Raw genomic sequence first — 17542 nt, 5'->3', positions numbered from 1 at the left:
CTCCGGGGCCTCCTCTGGCCCCGCTCCAACAGCTCCCTGTCCTTCTCATGTTGGTGGGCCCCAGAGCTGGAGGCAGCACTGCGGGGGGGGGGGAGATCTCCCCAGAGAGGAGCAGAGGGGCAGAATCCCCTCCCTCATGCAGCACCATAAAACCTGGGGGGGGCCGACCTGGGGGCGGCCGACCTGGGGGCCGCCATTACGCCGCTTCCCTCACCGCCCACTTCCGGTCCGGAAGTCCGTGTCCCCCCCAAGATGGCGGCTGCGCCGAACCCGGAAGTACGGAGAGGCGGCGGCGGCCGCCGGGCGGGAGCTTGAGTCCCCCCCCTCACCGGGACGCAGGTAAGGGCCCCCCGGTTCCCTCAGCGGGAGGAGAACCCCCGTGTCCCTGCTCCGTGAGGCCGGGATGGGGTGTCCTGGGGCTGCTCGTCGCCGGGGAGGGAGCGGTCGGTGCCGCGGCGGGAGCAGCCGGTGCGTGGGGGCAGCCTGGTCCCCCACACCGGGAGGCCCGGTCCTGTTTCTCCACAGTTTTCTCCCGGCCTAAGGGTGTTGTGGTTGTGAAACGGGGACTGAGTGGCTCGGGGGAGATGGTGGGGGTCGGTCCCGTCGGGTTTGCGGGGCCGGTGCCGAGTTTGGCCCAGGGTATGAAAAGGAGAAGATACGGCGGAGTCAAGTTGACGCCGAGCCGGGGCCGCTCCTGCCGGTGTCACGGCGGAGCCCGGGCTCTTCCCGCTGCCCCGGGGCCCTGCAACGGGAGCTGGTGCCTGAGGAGAAGCTGAGGTGGCGAAAGCCAGAGAACCGGTGTCTTTCTGCCCTTGTCGTTCCGCGGCTTTTAAACCGAGAGCTGTAAAAATGCCTACAGAAATCCATCGCGGGCCAAGGCCTCTGTTGCCAAGTTTCTGCCTGTTGTGGTGTAGCTCTTAATGGCTCAATTAAAAGCTTCTGAAAAATAGAGCTTATGCTAACAGACTCTTAACTCTAGTGCTGTTAGCGGTCACTGGTGTACTCGGTTCTTAACATAATTAAATACTAATGCAAGGTTTAAGAAAGTGCTCTGTTCTCGAAAGTAACCATAAACATCAGCATAAGAACTGCGACTTCAAATTAGCGTGCTCCGCTTACAATCACAATAAGACGGTCTTTGGAAAGGCAAGTTCTGCAGGTTTGCTGCAGGGATCCAAAAGCCTGCAGGGGTTTTTCTGGTTTGTTCACTGTTACCGGTGTCAGTTTGGTGGGCAGAAAGATACCGGCTGTACCTGTGTGGCGCCGTTGCCTTCTGCAGATTATCTACGTGCCATCCGAAACGTTGAGCTGGCTCTGACCTGTGTGGGTACGTCTAAACTGAAGAGCAGCTGCTGGTGGGAATGTGTTTAGGAGGAAAATTACATACTAATACTTCTGCTTTGCATTCAGGGAACATTGTGCATCCCATAAGGCAGTGAAACTTCTGCAGAGTTAACGAGGTGGGATGTAGCTGGAGGCTTTGGAAGCCTGAGTTCTGTTCTCATCTCTGCTGCCTGCTCTTTTTTTGATGGAGGTCTGTTTACTTGGCATTTACACCTTCGCTTTCCCAAAATAAAACTTGTACCTGCAGCAGCTGAACTGAGTGAAGTGTCATTCAAACACGAGTGTGAGTACAGTTTGAAGAATACTTAGATTGTCTAAAGTACTTTTTTAGTCATTGCCAAAGTAGTAGCCTAAAAACACCTGAAATCTCAGTGCTTAGTGCTGGCGTAGCACGAAGCTGGCATTATCCTGGCGTGCCTGGAATCACTGTCTTCTGTCTGCCAGCTTGCACGGTATTAGATGCTGAAGTTAATGGAATGGTGATGGTCGTTAAGAGGGTTTTTGTCTAATTAAACAGTGATGTGTTTGTCTGCAGCTGTTTCATGTAGTAGCTAGGATGGCTGACGAAAGTTGAAAAAGAAAGGTATGCTTTCCCCACCTGCTTCCCTGCATAGTGTTTTGCCTGTTCTTGGAATCATAGTCGTGCTTTTGCTGGGCTTTCGGGCCAGCTGGAAGAGAAGATATTTTTTCTTTATAAAGGAAAATGTCATGGTACATCCATAGAACTTGACAGGAGATGGCGCGGCCAGTGCATTTTGCAAGTTTTTTTTAATGATTAGAACTCAAGTTTGATTCTTTTAAAAGCGTTCTGAAAGATTTTGCAGAGTCCCATGTGTGGATTTTTCTTTTCTTATGGAAGAACTTGCACCTTTTTTAAAAAAACAAAACAAAACAACTGGAAATTCATAATATTTTGCAAAATGCGGTTTCCTCCCATACTTCACCTTTTTCAGGGTCTTACATCCTCATCCTTGAACAGGAGCAGTCTTCTCCTGGAAAATCATTTGTCCGTCCCCTAGCTGCCTCCTTGCTGTTGGGTGTTGCTGTTTTGTTTTGCGCTTGCTGAGCTCTCAACGCAGCAGATCCCCCCGCTAATCCCCGCCGACTTTGGAACAAAAACAGCAGGACCAAGCGTCATGTTTTGTCATGTGCCAGACATGGGACAGGCTGCGTCTGCCAGACCGGACGCTCATTGAAAAGCTACGGTTACCTTCATCGCAGGTTGTTTTAACGCTAAAGTATGTGGGGACAGGAATATTTTTTTAAGGTTTTGGTTTAAAATAGGGAGAATGTGGTGTGTTTGAGGGTTGTGTTTCCTGACTGAATAGGCCTTTTTAATGATTAAGTTATAGATCCCTGAAATGGAGGGTCTATAATAAAAACGCTGATGCTGGGTTAAAGCTTTTTGAATGGTGACACAGTAATAAAGAGCTAACTGTGTAGTCACTGAATACTGCGCTGTGATTTTTAGTTGTGAGAGTCTGGATCTCTCAGGAAAGCTGAATTAAGAGTTTTATATTCTTCCGAAACGGTTTTTCAGCTTAAAACGCTTCAGCCTTTTTTGGTAACGCGATCGAGGTCTGTAAACATGTAGCCATGAAAGGGGCTAATACATGCCTCTTTCAAGAGAAAAATGTATATGTTGAGCCTGCCTGAAGGTTGGCTGGTTTGAAATGGTGTTTATGTGCTTGCGATCAATGGGGAAGCAGCCTTTGATGTCCTGGAGTATTTTTTTCCACTGTGAGTAGCTGCGTGTGAAACAGAACATCGAGACCTGCTCAGCTCCAAGGAAGAGTGTTTCTTCCAACGTGTCTCTCGTGATGGAGTGCCTCGGAAACTGGGGATAGAGCAAAGTGTAGAGAATTGGGGACCCATGTTTTCTTGGCTTCTGACCGTAGTGAGTTAAGTTCTTTGTGCTCTTCTCTGTCCCTTTAATTAAATAGTGTAATAACGCATTTCTGCCTTGCAGGTGTGCTTCTGAGGCTGACTTCATTAGTGCTTGTGTGGGGCTTGTGTTACAGCTCTGCCCAGGTGCGCTTCGCTGCTGCCGGACCTCGGCGCCCGTCATGCTCTCACCGTGGTTTGTGTTCTCCCAGGACCGTGTTCGCGACAGGTCTGAGAAGGGGAGCAGCCCCGATGCTCCCGGTGCCCTGTGCGGGCCCTGCCCCGCTGCTGGGGGTGTTCAAGCCCCTGCTTTTGAGAACCGTTTCGTGCACTTGTCGCCTGAGCTGCTGGGCAGTCTCAGCCCGAGCTCTGCCTTACGGGGGTTGCGTGTTTACGCTTTGGCTATTTCAGCGCACGGTTGTGTGAGGGTGGTGCTGTATAGATTTATGCAAAAATGTGCTGAGTGTTTCTTGGCAGAAGCGTGTGTAGTGTATGGGGAGGCATTTTTGCTCCGTCCAGAAATAGCCATCTCTGTTCTCCCAGGTGGAAGAGCAGGGACAGATGGAATCTGTCTCTGCCCTACAAGCCAGCTTGACTCCGAGGCGGTCTGGGTCCCTGTTGGAGCGATATTTCGTTACTCAAAGCAGAACGTTTGAATTTGGAGACAGACCATTAGGGTGAGAGCAGCCTGTGAGTGGAGGGAACGGCCGGCTGCTTTACAGCTGCTTCATTGTGGGGGGAGTAACGTGAAACTGGGAACGGTGAAGCGGGGACCCGACAGCTCCGCTGGTGGAGAAGCAGTCCAGGGGAGCAGGAGAGATAACGCTCTGAACTCACCGTGAGCTGAGTGACTGAAAAATGAGGTCAGCGTTGCAGGTTGCATCAGCAATTAACTTTAATTGTGCGGCCTTGAAACAAAAAAGTATCTGTTGAATATTTCAGGCAATTTATGTCAGTGGATAGACTAATGAACCTCTCTTTTCTGTCTCTGTTGTTGCTAAAGCTGTTGTGCCACGTAATTGCCTAATATTAATCCCTGGAAATTTAGGGAATGGCACATTGGGGCAGATGCCAGCAACAAGATTCCACATTCAGCTTTTCCCCTCTCCCATTATTTAGTCTTGCATTTCTGTGCGAGGATTAAGGCCACGGTGACTCTTGCAAGTACCCCTACAGCTTCGAGGAGCGTCCCAGTGATGGGCAGCGCAATTCTGGGTGCAGCACACGGCTTGTTGGTGCAAAGGTGCTTTACACCGGTGTTGACCCTTTTCAGGGGGAAAAGAACAGCCCCGTTTGGTAGGAGTGGATGGGTGATGGGAGCTGAGCCTCCTTTCCCTACCGGCTGCGCTTGCTCTGGGGCCTGAGCTTGTTCCTGTGCGAGGGGGTGACAGTCACGGTCTGTGCAGTCCGTCCCCATGCGTGCGTTCCTGCAGCCATGCTGTACGGCACTTCCTCGCTAATGGTATGGCTGTTTCCATGGCAGAAATGTATAATATAAATATAGTATAAATATAGCCACTCTGCGCTTCTCCAGTAAGTCAGATTTGGCCCTGACTTTGTCAACTGCAGTTCCTTGTTCCGTTCCTTGTTCTTGCCTCTGTTCCTACAGTCCCTGCAACCTGACCTGTCTCAGAGTGTGTTGTTTTTCAACTTTTTTTTTTTTTTTTCCTGGCACTTATAATAATGAATTCTCTTACACGCTAATTTAAACCTGCATGACTTACTTTAAGTCTACCTGTGTGGGACAGTTGATATGTTCTTGTAAAGAGGACTTTTCCTTCCAAAAAGCTGTCCGTGATTTTACTTCCCCCCCACAATATGGTCTGAGCTTCTAATGAGGAGGGGCTAGCGCTGCTTGGAGGGTAAAGCTCTTCCTTTTCATTCTATTTTCCATTCTATTTTCATTTCGTTCTTCCTTTTCATCGCCTGTCTTTGGAGGGCAAGTTTGCTCTTCTGCCTGCACCACCACGTGTCTTGCATAGATCCAGCAAGCAGCTTTGGAATGGTCTCAATTCTTCTTCCCTTTGCTTACGGACTATCTAATTCTGTCAGTTAATCCGTCAGATAGACTGTCTCACACTGCCATTCCGTATTGACTCGCGCGGCCCAGGTAAGTAACGAGGTTTGCCTCGTTTCCTTCCCGGTGTTGCTCAGGAGCCTGGCAGTGCCGTGCCCGCACGTTCGCAGTGTTCCCGCTGGACAAAACAAATGCTCCCAAGCGCGTTCTTCCTTACGAAAGCATTCAGGAGATCACGGTGGCTTAAAGTGCTTGGCTTAGGATGCCCTAAAGTGATTCCGATTTCATCACAGATAATAAGTATCTTTTCGATTGGTGTTTTCCTACGCGTTTGTAGGTGGACTGGGTTGTATTCCTCATCTGCTGAAGGTTAGATTTCTTCACCCTTCTTTTCTGCAACTCTTTCTAATAGTACTTTGGAGTTGTCTGCATCGGGCTCACATTTTTTTTTTTCATGTTTTCTAATACGTGAGGTTGGAGACAAATTGTTCCTTTCTGTGTTTTCATAGAGATAACTACATGCAATCAGTATAACTCTCTCTTCTAAGATCGCTCCTGGTAAGGAGCAAACTTTGTATTCTTTGGCTTTCAAATATAAATTCACCAGTCTTACTTAAGAATAGTAGGGAGCTAGAGCTAAGATACCCGCAGTATTTTTTGCTGTGTTACCTCCTGCCTTCTTTGTAAATTAACTTGAAATTTTTTCCAACAGTGTTTGAGGTATTTAAACAAGCAGTACTGTATGTAATTTTGCTCTGAGTTTGCCTAACGAAAAAGAGCTAAGTTAGAGCGGAGAGAGTAGAAAAAATGGTATTTCCATTCATATTTTGACTTATCCGCAGGGAAAAGATCCAGTACTTCTGTCTGTGTCGAACTTTTGTACTCAGGTACTCTCCTTTGTCTGCTAGGCCCTCTTCTAAATGTGATGGAGCCTCGCGGCAGCGCTGCGAGGGGACCGTGGCTGCATCAGAAGGGGAGATCCTCGCTTCTCTCCCGTGGTTTTCCTGTTTCTCGGAGTGAGTCACTGCCGGTGGCACTGACCGGGACTCTGATTCAAACCCTTCCCTTCTCATCCCTCAAGGCAAAACGTTGTTTGGTCTAAGCTGTCCAAAAATATGGCAAGAAGAAACACTAAAGAGGAACTTGAAGCTAGCTTGGCGCTTGAGACATGAAAATGGCTTTTAAGAGTTCCGTAGTATTAAGTTCCCATTTCTTTGCGCGCTTATATACTAATTGTGTTCTGAAGAATTCCTTCCAGCTGCAGCTCCCGCGGGTGCCCGTGTCGCTGGTTCGCCACTGGGGGTGGGTGGGCAGGGGGGAGCGGAATTAATCTGCGGGAGGAGGAACCGGATCAGATTTCTGAGGTCTTTTTGTCATTGAGTGCATGGTAATTCACGATCGGCAGGTTCAGCTCCGACTGCTCCGTGCATACCTGTGGTTTCCTAGCTATCTTCCTTTAATGGAGAAATTTAAAATACAGTAACAAAGACTGAAACACAACAGGAGGAAGTGCTTGCGTTGACTGAGCGTACAATGGGTTGTTTTCACCTCTTGATTGCAGATACCGGTGAACTGAACCCTCGCCCCCAGCTCTATCAATCCCGATTATTGCAGAGCAGTTCGTTATGCTTTTCAAATTGGAAATTGTCTGCTACAGTGCTGGTCCCATAAATTTCTCAAAAGCTTAAGCTGTTAAAAATTGAAATTTGGGCTCTGTAACCTCTAGGCGTGACGAATTCCACAGGAATTCCAGACTGAACCTGCCCCTTACCACCTGGGCTGAATAGCAAACCTTTAAGCAAACTGTTCTTAATATTGAAACTGTTCCTATAGCTTAATCAGAATGACTCGTGATATCATCAAATTGCTCACGGGGCTTTATCACACAACGTAGGGAACCAGTTTCGTTATTAAACATCTGCTGCTCAGCCGTAGAGCAGCAGCTCCAGTGGTTTTTTTCGTGCGCGTGTGCTCGTTGCTCGAGTGCCATCACCCGGGAGGTGACTTTGCTGTGCCTTAGTGAATCCTGCAGGAGGAAACGAGTGGAGTTCTTGAAGGCGGGAACCTTCTCCTTGTGGTGTTGGGGTTCACCTTCCGTTCTGTCCCGCTCCTAGGCCACCGCTCCTGCCGGCTCTGCTCTCCTCTCCCAGCTTCACCCTTTCTGTGGTCTTCAGCACAACTGCTGCTCACGGGAGCCTCCTCTTCTGTGAGTCTAGAAAACGGCTCCGCTTGCTCGCGCGTAAGCGGCTTTACAGGTCGCGCTTTGAGATAATTTTTTTTAATTATATAGGCTTTGTGGCACATAAATGAAAAATTCTATTCCGGTGATTTTTAGGGGATTTATCCTTGCACTGTTTGGTGCTGTGGTTGGATGATTGTTGGTTTTTTTGGGGGGGGTTTTTTTTGGTGGGTTTTTGGTCGTATTGCTCCCTGAGTAGTTATCATGGCACTGGAGTGCTTCGATTAATTCTATATGTCAAATAACCCATCTGGAAAATCTGTCTGATTACTTTGCAATTATATTTTGAAGCGTAATCCACTTGGGAAGCTTTTGGAAATTCCTGTGTTTGGTACCTCCTGGTACTAACGACCGTTTCCTGCGCTCCGGGGATGTGACGTGTGCCCCACACACGGGGTTCCTTTCGGTATGATGTCCTAATACGACTTCTGTCACTGAGTTCAAGGTCGCTGTTTTCTGTGATTCTGCATTCTTTATTTTCTAACGCGCTGAAAAACTTGAGTCAATTCTTGATTCTTGAATTTGGTAGCAGCAGCACTCTGCTTGTTTAGTTTGATGTGTGTGTTTTTTTTTTTTTTTTTCCTAAGTGGAAATTTTAAAAGTTGAATAACCAGCAAATATCCCAAATCTGGTTGTCAGAGGCTAATAGGGCAGGGGAGAGTTTTTTAAAAAAGTCTTTTTCATCTGTGACTTGTGAAAGAGAGTTTTAACTCTATGGTTTGAATCCCAGACGGTACTAGAGGTTACTCTGAAACTTTAGAAAAAATAAGTATTAATCCATGTAACTAGAACCTTTTTTGACTGTCAGGGTCAAAAGTTGGTATCGGTAATTAAATTTTGTTCACTGCTGGCTCTGGAGTTTCTAATGCTCCCAAGTCAAATCAGTTGCTGATAATGCCCTAGATTTTTTTTGTTTCGTTTTTTTAAATAAATCCTGGTGGGCCACTTGCATGCTTCTGTAATAGAAATGATCTTAAGCCAGAGAGCTCGGATTTACCGTAACGATGGGAACTCTTACTTTGCTGGAGTCTATTTGGTAAGAGAAGTGGAAAAACGTTTAAGAAAAAGTTTGCTGTAACGGTTCGTGGCAAACTGTGGGCCTCTCTGTTTATCAGTTTTTATTGTTACGCGGACGGGACGGGATGTGGAAATGAGAGCGCTTTGGCTTGAAAGGAACTTGCTGATTTTCACGGTTTTCCGTGTCGGGGCTGCCTGGAGCGTGGTGAGAAAAGCGTGTACCGAAGGCTGTTGCCATTTCTCCTCTTCTTGTGACGGGCGTTGTCCTGCTGTCCTCAGGCTCACACAGATCTCTCAAACTGGCTTTAGGCAGTTTTTTTTCTTTAGTTTTTTTCTTGGAATTTGAGTGTGCAAGCCAGACAGCAGCCCTCTCTTATCAGAGCATGAGCTTGCAGTGAGAGCTATTACAAACTCCATGTTAGTCATCCCAGGAACCTGATGTAACCGCTGTCTTCCTGCGGGGAGCACAGCAGGGTGTTTTGCAGTGCTGGAGCTTTGCTGGGCTGGAGAAGGTTGGGTTTGGCGGCCTCCAGGAGGTTGGGAATGGTGCCATTCCCCTGGTCGGACAAGAAGTGCCTCCAGCATCCTCCAGCGTCGAGGCAGCGGGTGGAAGGGTGCAGGATGCAGAGTGAATTCTTGGAGCCTCTTGCTTCCCACTGTTATCGATGCTCGGAGGTATTTTGGAATATACGCTAGCTAGAGACCCCCCCCCATAAACCAAGGCAGTAGAGTATTCCAGCGCTCTTATTTCCATGTTTGTACTTGGACTTTTTTAGTGGCTCGTTCTATGCAAATGCTGACATTCATCAGAGCTAGCAGGGAGCCCCCATGGGTGGGCAGCGCGTAGCACCTTGTGATGGTGATGAGCTGTTGGGTGACATCTGTGCACGAAGGGAATGCCTCGCCAGCAGTGCGCTGCTTGGCTTTGCGTTTGTTGAGGCGATTCATCCTCCTGGTGTGTCCTAGAGGACAAGACTGGGAGCTCACGACATCCCAGGTCCGTCATTAACTGCGTTGCTGATTTCCTTGGCATCTCCGAACAAAAGGTCTCTGGTTTTTGGAGGTGCCCATCTGTAAGGCTGGACTGCTGTTCACTTTGATCTCTTCAGATGGATTATGTCATGCAAATTCAATGCATTGTCTTTTACCATCTGACCATTGCTCAAGCGTAGAAGTAGTTTATAGTTCCTTAAGCAGTTTTCCTTCGTTTTGCTAATTGGGTATGATCTATTGTGCAAGAGTTTGCCTAAGGAACTAATGCTGTTTTAGGGAAAGGCGCTGCTCTGCAGAGAATCTGGCCAGTGAAATCTGGTGTTTTCAAGACACGAGATAATGTAGAGCAGGCAGGGAGACATTCTGATATTGATTTTTACCCTTCGTAAGTTACTTTGGATGTGTAAGTAAAGCTGTATATTTGCTACAGCTGTTACGGGAATAACTGCTTCTGATTTCCTATCGAAAGCTGTTACAAATAGGGAGGGGGGGAGGAAAGGCAGCAAAAAAACCTGAAGAGTCTGGTAAAAAGAACAGGCGCGGTATTTAAAGGCACCAGAGGATATCGATATCTCTAAAGCAGTCTGCGATGTTGACCCTGAGATCAGCAAACCTCACCACCTCTGTTCAGGCGCAGCAGAGCAGTATTTAAAGGTAATTTTAAAAAGCAAAAAGAAGGGACGGCCACCCACCCCACCCCTCGGGGGGGGGGGGGGGGGGAAATCCAAACGTTGCCATTTGTAGCTCTATATTGCATTTGAAGAAAGCCTGCTAAAGTTTTTCCCCATTGCTTTGTCTTCCTGACAGCCTTGTACCACCAATGTCTCTTGAGCTGGAGGCTCTTAGAGCCGTCTGATGGAAGTGGAAAAGAAACCTCATTGTAGGTCTCTGCTCCCCACTGGTTCATTCAGGGATTGGGATGTTGTAGCACAGACTTAATTTATAGTCTGGCTCCTAGACAAGAAGAAAAGCCATGAATTTTGTGATTGGGAGGAGGAGTGAGGCAGGGCTATTTTTAAGCAAGCCCTTCATCATCTTTTTTTTTTTCTTTATTTTTTTCCCCACTGGAGATAAGTGGAGTCATGACGGAAGTTTATCTTGTTTCTTATTACTTTCTTCCTTAGATGTAACTTAATATTTCATAGGATCTCTTGTGGACCGCCAGTGGCATCAGAGACCAATTTAAAGGAAGAGAAGAAGGCAGCCCTACAGCCCAGAGAGGAGACACCCCCTGGGATGCCTGTGTAGCCGCCAGGCTGGAGCACAGGTTGTTTCATTTCCCGCTGGTGAAGCTTTTTACTGCATCTCTTCACAATGGGCTTGGGGTCAAAGTCTGCATTTATGCATCCCTGTTCGCGAGTTCTGTTGCAATAAATCATGTGGCTTGGGAGGAAGGAGTCCTTGAGCATTTTCATGTCTTCAGAGTCTTTTGTGTGCAGCGCCGCTTGACGGGTGGGATGCGAACGCTGGGCTGCCTGAGGAAATTTGTCTGCAGTCCTTTGTCTTCAGGAGTTGTAACATAAAGCAGGTTTTGCTTAAATAATAGGGCCTCGGCATCGACACTTCATTCGTGCGTGAGTGGGGCCAGAGCACCCACGGGTACCGCTGCTGCCTCTGCAGCCGTGCTGCTGTGCTGACTTTCGTCAAGGAAAGCCGTGATTAAGCAGCTTCTAATGAGGCTTCAAGGCTGCAAGTGGTCGACAGGCTGCGTTTTGGGAACCCTGGTGCTAACACTTGGCTAATAAATCAAGAGGCCCGAGGCCAGTAGAACAATATTAATTAGGATGCTGGGGTGCTAGCTAAGTGTTTTTTAGCTATTTTTTGCTCCTGGGCTTATGGACTATAAAGCCTGAGTGTGGATTTTATGGTGTAGTAAAAAGAAACACTTCTGCTTGTAAAAGAAGGAGACTGCAGTAAATCTCTGATGAAATAAAGCCAGTGAAAAGGATCTAGGTGATCCCAGGCCTTCGTAAAGAGCATTTATTCTGATGGTGATTAATTAAAATGGTCTGAGATTTTTGTAGCGTAATGATCTTTTCGGGTAGCCTGGTGATACTTCTGCTGATGTGTACACATTTTATTCTCTGGAAGTGATGTTTCATTGTGCTTTCCTAGGGAAAAAGCTTGCAAATAAAGGCATCTTGGTCACTTTTTTTTTTTTTTAACAATTTGTCGGGCCATGGGAAGAGGCAAAGGTCGGATTAACAAACTCCGCAGCCTGTTTAAACCCACTGCTGGCCGCTCTGCTCCCGGGGAAGTTGCCCTCTGCTCCGCAGCCCCACCCTGGCGAGCCGCAGCTTTCATCCGTACACCGGGAGCGTCCCAGTGTGACTCCCTCTTCAGCTAAAATAAAAGGGGGAATACTTTTTTTAAACCGCAAAGTGCTTAGCGTCTGGCAAATGGTTTAATTTCAGTCTGGAAACCTGTGTCTTGTGAAGGCATTCGTGAGCCTGCGGGTTGTTAGAGGAGCAGAGGCAGCGGATCGTCGGTCTCTGCTCTTCCCCCAGAAGGTCCCCTGAATGCCAGGGCTTTGCCTGGTGACTTTTCACCGAGGGATCGGTGTTGGTCTCTCCACCTTGGGCTCGCGGGGATGTCCTTGGTCCCCTGCGGGTTCTGCAGCCTGCTCATGCGAGCCCTGCGTGGGGCTCTGCTGGCATGGCCGCTGCCACCAGGGAAAGAAAGAAAGAGGCACTTTAATTTCGCTTTCCATTACAAATGCAGAAATAATTTTGTCCGCTGAAAGGTCACTTATTTTTAAAGGGACTCTGACTCAGAAATGACTTTTTCAAAAATACTACTTGTAGCAAATAGTGTCTTCCAAATGATCAAAGCCGGCGTGTTTTAAATTGCAGCTTCACTTTGTGCTGCTTCGTTTTTCTGCTTGGCTGGCTTGCTTGATGAGAATACATGGGCCACTTTCATTTGCTTGGCTGTCACGCTGCTGGTGGCAGAGAGAGTCGTGGGAGGCAGAAGGGGGGCAGAGAGAGATGCAGTGAAAGTAAAGACATCATGGATGCTTTTTTCCTGCTTCTCCGGTTGTATAGGTTGCTTTTACCATCTCTTTTTTTTTTTTAGTCCATTAAATCTGGTTGGAAATTGATGTCCTTTGGGGTTATGGAGAATTTAGCGGGGGGGAAAAAAAATGATCAGAAGTTACTTTGGAGGTTTTGACTGAGAAGTTGCACTGAAGGCAATGTCTTATCATGGGGTTAATCCCTGCCAGAACAATACTCTTGCTTTAGCAGCATGATTCTGAAATCCCATCTTGCTAGCGACAGGGGAAAATGCAAGACAGCCGATAAGCTCTTGTAGTCGTTAGATTAATAGTATTAATGCTAAAAGTATACTAGATGGTTTAACTTTTGTGCGTAGCAGCGGCGAACAGTATTAATGCACGCTGAACATCTGCTGTGAGATGAGGGAGACACCAAAGCAGAGCGGTTTGGGAGATGTGAGACTCCGACCTTGTGCGGCGATTCACTCCCTGCTGAGCATGGCCATCGGTGCTCCGTGGAACCGTGTTCCATCTACGGAGCACATTTTCATGGAAACACCTGATTTTGGGGGATTGATTGTCATGACTTTGCGGGGAAGCGCAGAATCTTCTTGTATATTAGACAAAAAAAAAAAATTCCTCAAGCTAAAAACCAGCTGTGCGTCTACTGCGAAAATCGCAGATGATTGCGATGATCTGCCAGACTTCAGCAGCGTTTGCAGCAAGGCAGGAGAGGTGCGTTTAATGTAAGTTCGCAGGTCTGGGTGAATTCCAGGTGTGGTGATATTTGAGAACTCTGTTTCCCAGTAAAAACCTCTCTTTTATAAAGAGGCAGCAGGCATTTCACAGGCTGACGTCTGTTTGCTGATCTCTTAGCTACGTTTGGTCTTAGAAGTCTGGGTTTGTTTTGTTTGTGTTTTTTTTTTTTTCCTCCCCTTTCATAAAATTTAGAAGTGCGTTTCTTTTCCACCCTAGGACATGGTGCAGGGTGAAGAGCACAGATAAAGACCTTTCCGCCACTCCGTAGCCTGCCCCGAGGACTTCATGCGGCAGGACGCGGGCTGATGCCCTCAGCACACCCTGCCATGGACGGGGGGCAGAACTACCCGCAGCACGAGCACCAGCAGTCAGGCAATACCCTCTACAGCATCCCCGGCCTCCGCTCCCAGCTCGCCGTGCCAGTCATGGAGGTGAGGGCCCCGGCAGCTTCTCAGGAGGGGTGGGGACAGCTCTTCTGAGGGTGTCACCAGCAGGGATCTGAGCCCGTCCCATCCCGCGACTCCTTGTGCACGGTTGCAGGAGCTAGTTGCAGACGTTTTAGGCAGCTCTCCAGGGGCAGGCAGTATCGATCGGGAGCGCTGGAGGGTTGAGGTGATGGCTGTCTGCTGCTTTGGAAGTGGGAGGAGGAAAGCAAGGCTGCGATTAAAACGATGCCTCTCTAAAGCGAGTGGGTGCCAGGCTCCTCAGGAAGGGACTAAAGAGTTCATGCAGAATTGCAAACTTTGTTTCTACCCCAGGTCATCTCTGAGATGTGCTAAATCTATTGCTGGGTCCAGCTGTGCCTTTTTTGAGCGTGGCAGAGATGAATAGGGTCGTATTTGTCCTGATACAGCTGCTAAAACAAGACCGGGTCACTGATGTATTTGTTCTCAATGGGGCAAAAAGCAAACCTCTACCCCCAAACAGCTTGTGTGTCCCTGCAGTTTTCTGTTTCTGTTTATAACTCTTGTTTGAGTTTTGTCACATGTAGGAATAGAGAGGTTAAAAAAGGAGGCCCGTCTCACCAAGCGCATGTTACTTCAAGCATGAGATATCATTGCTTTGGACACAAAAAAGGACAGATGAAAGGCTGATCTGTAGCTGAGTAATAAGATACTGTATTCTCTCCGTGATTGTATTGGTACATGCTGAGCTAAAAGCTTCCCGTTAATGTTAGAGGCTGTTTAGGGATGTGGGTAGACAGAAAAAGAGAAGAAGGATGGTTTTGGGTGTTTACCTATGCAAGCCGATTTCAAGTGAATGGGTTGGTGCTCGCTTTCCTCAGAGACTGAGGTTAAAGGGCTGGGAGAGGGGACTGGCCTTTTGTCCTTTTGGGGACAGCAATAGGAAAGTAGGTTCGAAAGCTGAAACTGGGCCGTAGCACGAGATTTCTCCTGCTACGAGAGAACGAAGGGCCACCTCTGCTTGTGGAGGGCACTGGGAGAGAGAAGTCCGAGCCTGGCCTCAGCTCTGCAGCTGCAGGAAATGGTGCCGGTCCTCTGCCGCTGTAACTGTTCCGCTTTCTCCTTTCAGAATTCCATGCTGGCTGCCGACTCGTGGAGTAGCTGCTACCCTGCCTCTTTTCCAACCTCATCCTTCCCAAGTGAAAACCAGTGAGTGCTGTTCTCCTTTGTATAACTCCCCTCAGCTCTTGCACGCCCCGTGATTCAACTGTTTCTTTACCGTTGTCCTTGTTTACTTTATTTCACTAACTGATGGGGAAATAATTGCATCACATACTGATCTTGTGGCATTTCATAAACTGCTACATCTTGGAAAAAGCAGCAAACAGTGCTTCTTTTTTAAAAAAAAAAAGAGAAAAACTTTGATTTCTGGTAAACCTGGAGGCTGCTGCAAGGGAGGAACAGCCTTGGTTTAGCCTGGATTTGTTACACTAATGGAGTTCTTAAAAACACCCCATTAGCACAATCTAGCTGAGGAAATACGTCGTGCTTTAGTCTCTAGCTTTATGCAGATGGTGCAGACGAAGAAGGCGGCATTACCGGTACCAGGTTGCAGACTTAGGGGTGAAATTAAGTTAAAATCTTTTGCTGTGTAGGTGACTGGAAGCTGACTAAATACTATCATCGCATGTCTATGCTGAAAACCGCGCGCAGCCCCTAACAGCGCAACCCAGAGTTCATCAAGAGTCATGACTTTTTCCTCTGATATAACGGATGTTCTTCGCTGATAACCTCATCCCACAAGGTGTGAGGTGATGTGTACGGGCTCGTGTGAGAAATCGTGACTGATTCTAGGTAAAGCTGCCTAGTACGCAGCACAGCTCAGAGCTGTAAATCGGAGTTGTGATGGGTTTCAGGTGACCTTTGCGTAGTAAGTGGCCTTGTCTGATGGGAAGGACATCAGCCATGTGCTTCCTAGATTCAGTGCAAAAACTCTTCTAGATTACATGCCCAAAATAGCATTTTTTGAGGGATCTTTGCATAACAATAAACATTGTTCTTCTTTCTCCCCCATTATGATGAACCTCCATCCTGGATCGGAAGGTAGGACATGACAGGAGATGTTTGGCACAACATAAATTGTCCTTGTGCCACCACTGAGCGGTTAGATTGGAGCTCTGTCGGGACTGGGAGATGCTGAAGTTGGGAAGAAGGTTTGAAGGCTGATCGTCGGCTGCTTTCGTCTCTCCGAATACAGGGAGTGGCACAGATATACAGGATGTGTTTTTATTTAGGTCAGAGGTGGGAGGAAGGAAAAATAAAAGAAACAGAACTTGATACGGTGAGCTAGTAACTGTGTTCCAGGTGCTTGAGGGTTTAGTTTAAGCCCCTTCCTAAGGGGACTGTAGCATCTTTGTGGAACAGCAGAGAGATCCAGCCTCGTGAGCGTGGAAGTTCCAGCCTGGCTGGCAGCGGTGCGAATTGTCTCCTCTGCTCACAGGGGTGAGACGCGTTTTGTCTCTGTGTTGGTTCTGCTTGTTCCTCCTGTGCCTGGTCCACCTCGCTCTGCAGTGAGGTGGCCAGCGAGGATGGGGTGGGGGGGGGGGCGCGTGGAACAGGGCAGTTCTTGACGTAAGGTTACCAAGAAGCTGTCCCGCAGGTGCTGCATGGAGCGCTGCCTCGCTGGTTACTCCCCAAAGTGAGAATCTGAGAGGAGTTATCAGATAAGTTCAGTATCTTTGCTCTTAGCTAGCCTGTCTCTGATTGGAAGAGGGTGGACTTTTTGAGCACGATTCCTGTAAATTACACTTTGTGAATCCTCAGGAGAGCTATAACAGAATTTCTGTTTTGCTGTATTGAACCACAAGATTAGATTGTGTTTATCTATTGTGTTGGGTTTTTTTTTTTCCCCTCTGACCGTTTGTTCTGATTTTGCCCCTCACTTTCTTCCTGTTTAGTGCTGCTCGCATCAACCCTGCTGGAAACCTTATAGCCTTGATCCTGCAAAGACATGCCTGCATTTAACACGAAAGTAAACTTATTGACTTTGCTATAGTTACTTTTGGAAATGAGGCTCATTGTAGTAATTATTTGCTAGAGAATGATTTAGCCAAGGCTGCGCCTTTAGCTTCCTGTTTTTCATATCCTGGTAATTGTAAAAATTACCTTTCAGGTGAAATTTTCCATATCTGTATTTCACAAAAAAAAAAAAAAAAAACAAACCCTCTCTCCTTTTGTATTTGAAAACTGCAGCTGAATCTTTTTTTAGGTGGATTTAGGGTTAGGGCGTTACAGGTAGGAATCCCGAAAGGGATGGAAACATTGAAAAATGGGATTTTTAAGGGAGTTGTCCGTGTTGTAAAATAGAAGAATGCAGATGGCATTAGAGTTAGTACAAGTTTCTCTTCAAAATCCTTGCAGAAGAAATCTTGTTTGCAAGTGGCTGTGTTTGGACATGGCTTATTCTCATAGCAACAGCTTTGTCCTGAAGCAGGTTTTTCCTGTTTCTTTTCAGTAGTTAACTTGCATGCTAGAGAATTTCTTTAAAAGATACCAAAGCTTGCCTCTTTGTTTCAAATTTTCTTAACCTGAAAAATGTAAACAGTGTATTAAACCTTGCTGAAAGAACAAATGAGGTTCAGGTCCCCTGCAGGAAGAGCTGTACCTCAGTTAATTTCTAAGGCAATTATCCCCGAAGAGCTGGGCTTCGCTAGCGGCTGTAGGGCCAGTACATGCCTTGCTTCAGGGAGATCTGGGTCAGTCCAGTTGTGCTGTTGGAAGTGGTGTTACGCATCTGCAAAAAAGTATTTCTCAAAACCTGGAGCAAAGCTTTCTTCCCCACTTTCCAGCACACACAACGCCCTCTTTTCCTGCTGTTTTCCTGCTCTTTT

At 47.5% G+C, this 17542-nt stretch overlaps 1 protein-coding gene across 3 annotated transcripts in view; it reads left to right on the top strand.

Moving 5' to 3' along the window:
• Positions 1–225: 225 nt before the first annotated feature.
• The window catches only part of SBNO2 (strawberry notch homolog 2), a 65334-nt gene continuing 48017 nt past the window's right edge, over positions 226–17542 (top strand). For 2 of the 3 annotated variants that reach the window (XM_074565490.1, XM_074565488.1), the window contains exons 1-3: positions 226–339; positions 13465–13679; positions 14782–14861. In XM_074565490.1, coding sequence (XP_074421591.1) covers positions 13554–13679; positions 14782–14861 — 206 coding nt within the window. In that variant the 5' untranslated portion in view covers positions 226–339; positions 13465–13553. Of the gene's footprint in view, positions 340–10639; positions 13680–14781; positions 14862–17542 lie in introns of all 3 variants that reach the window. The other variant, XM_074565489.1, reaches the window with a different exon arrangement.

This window comes from Larus michahellis, chromosome 23 (assembly GCF_964199755.1).
Source record: "Larus michahellis chromosome 23, bLarMic1.1, whole genome shotgun sequence".
NCBI lineage: Eukaryota > Metazoa > Chordata > Aves > Charadriiformes > Laridae > Larus > Larus michahellis.
The sequence above is the reverse complement of the archived record's forward strand: the minus strand, read 5'-3'. Positions and strand labels throughout refer to the sequence as shown.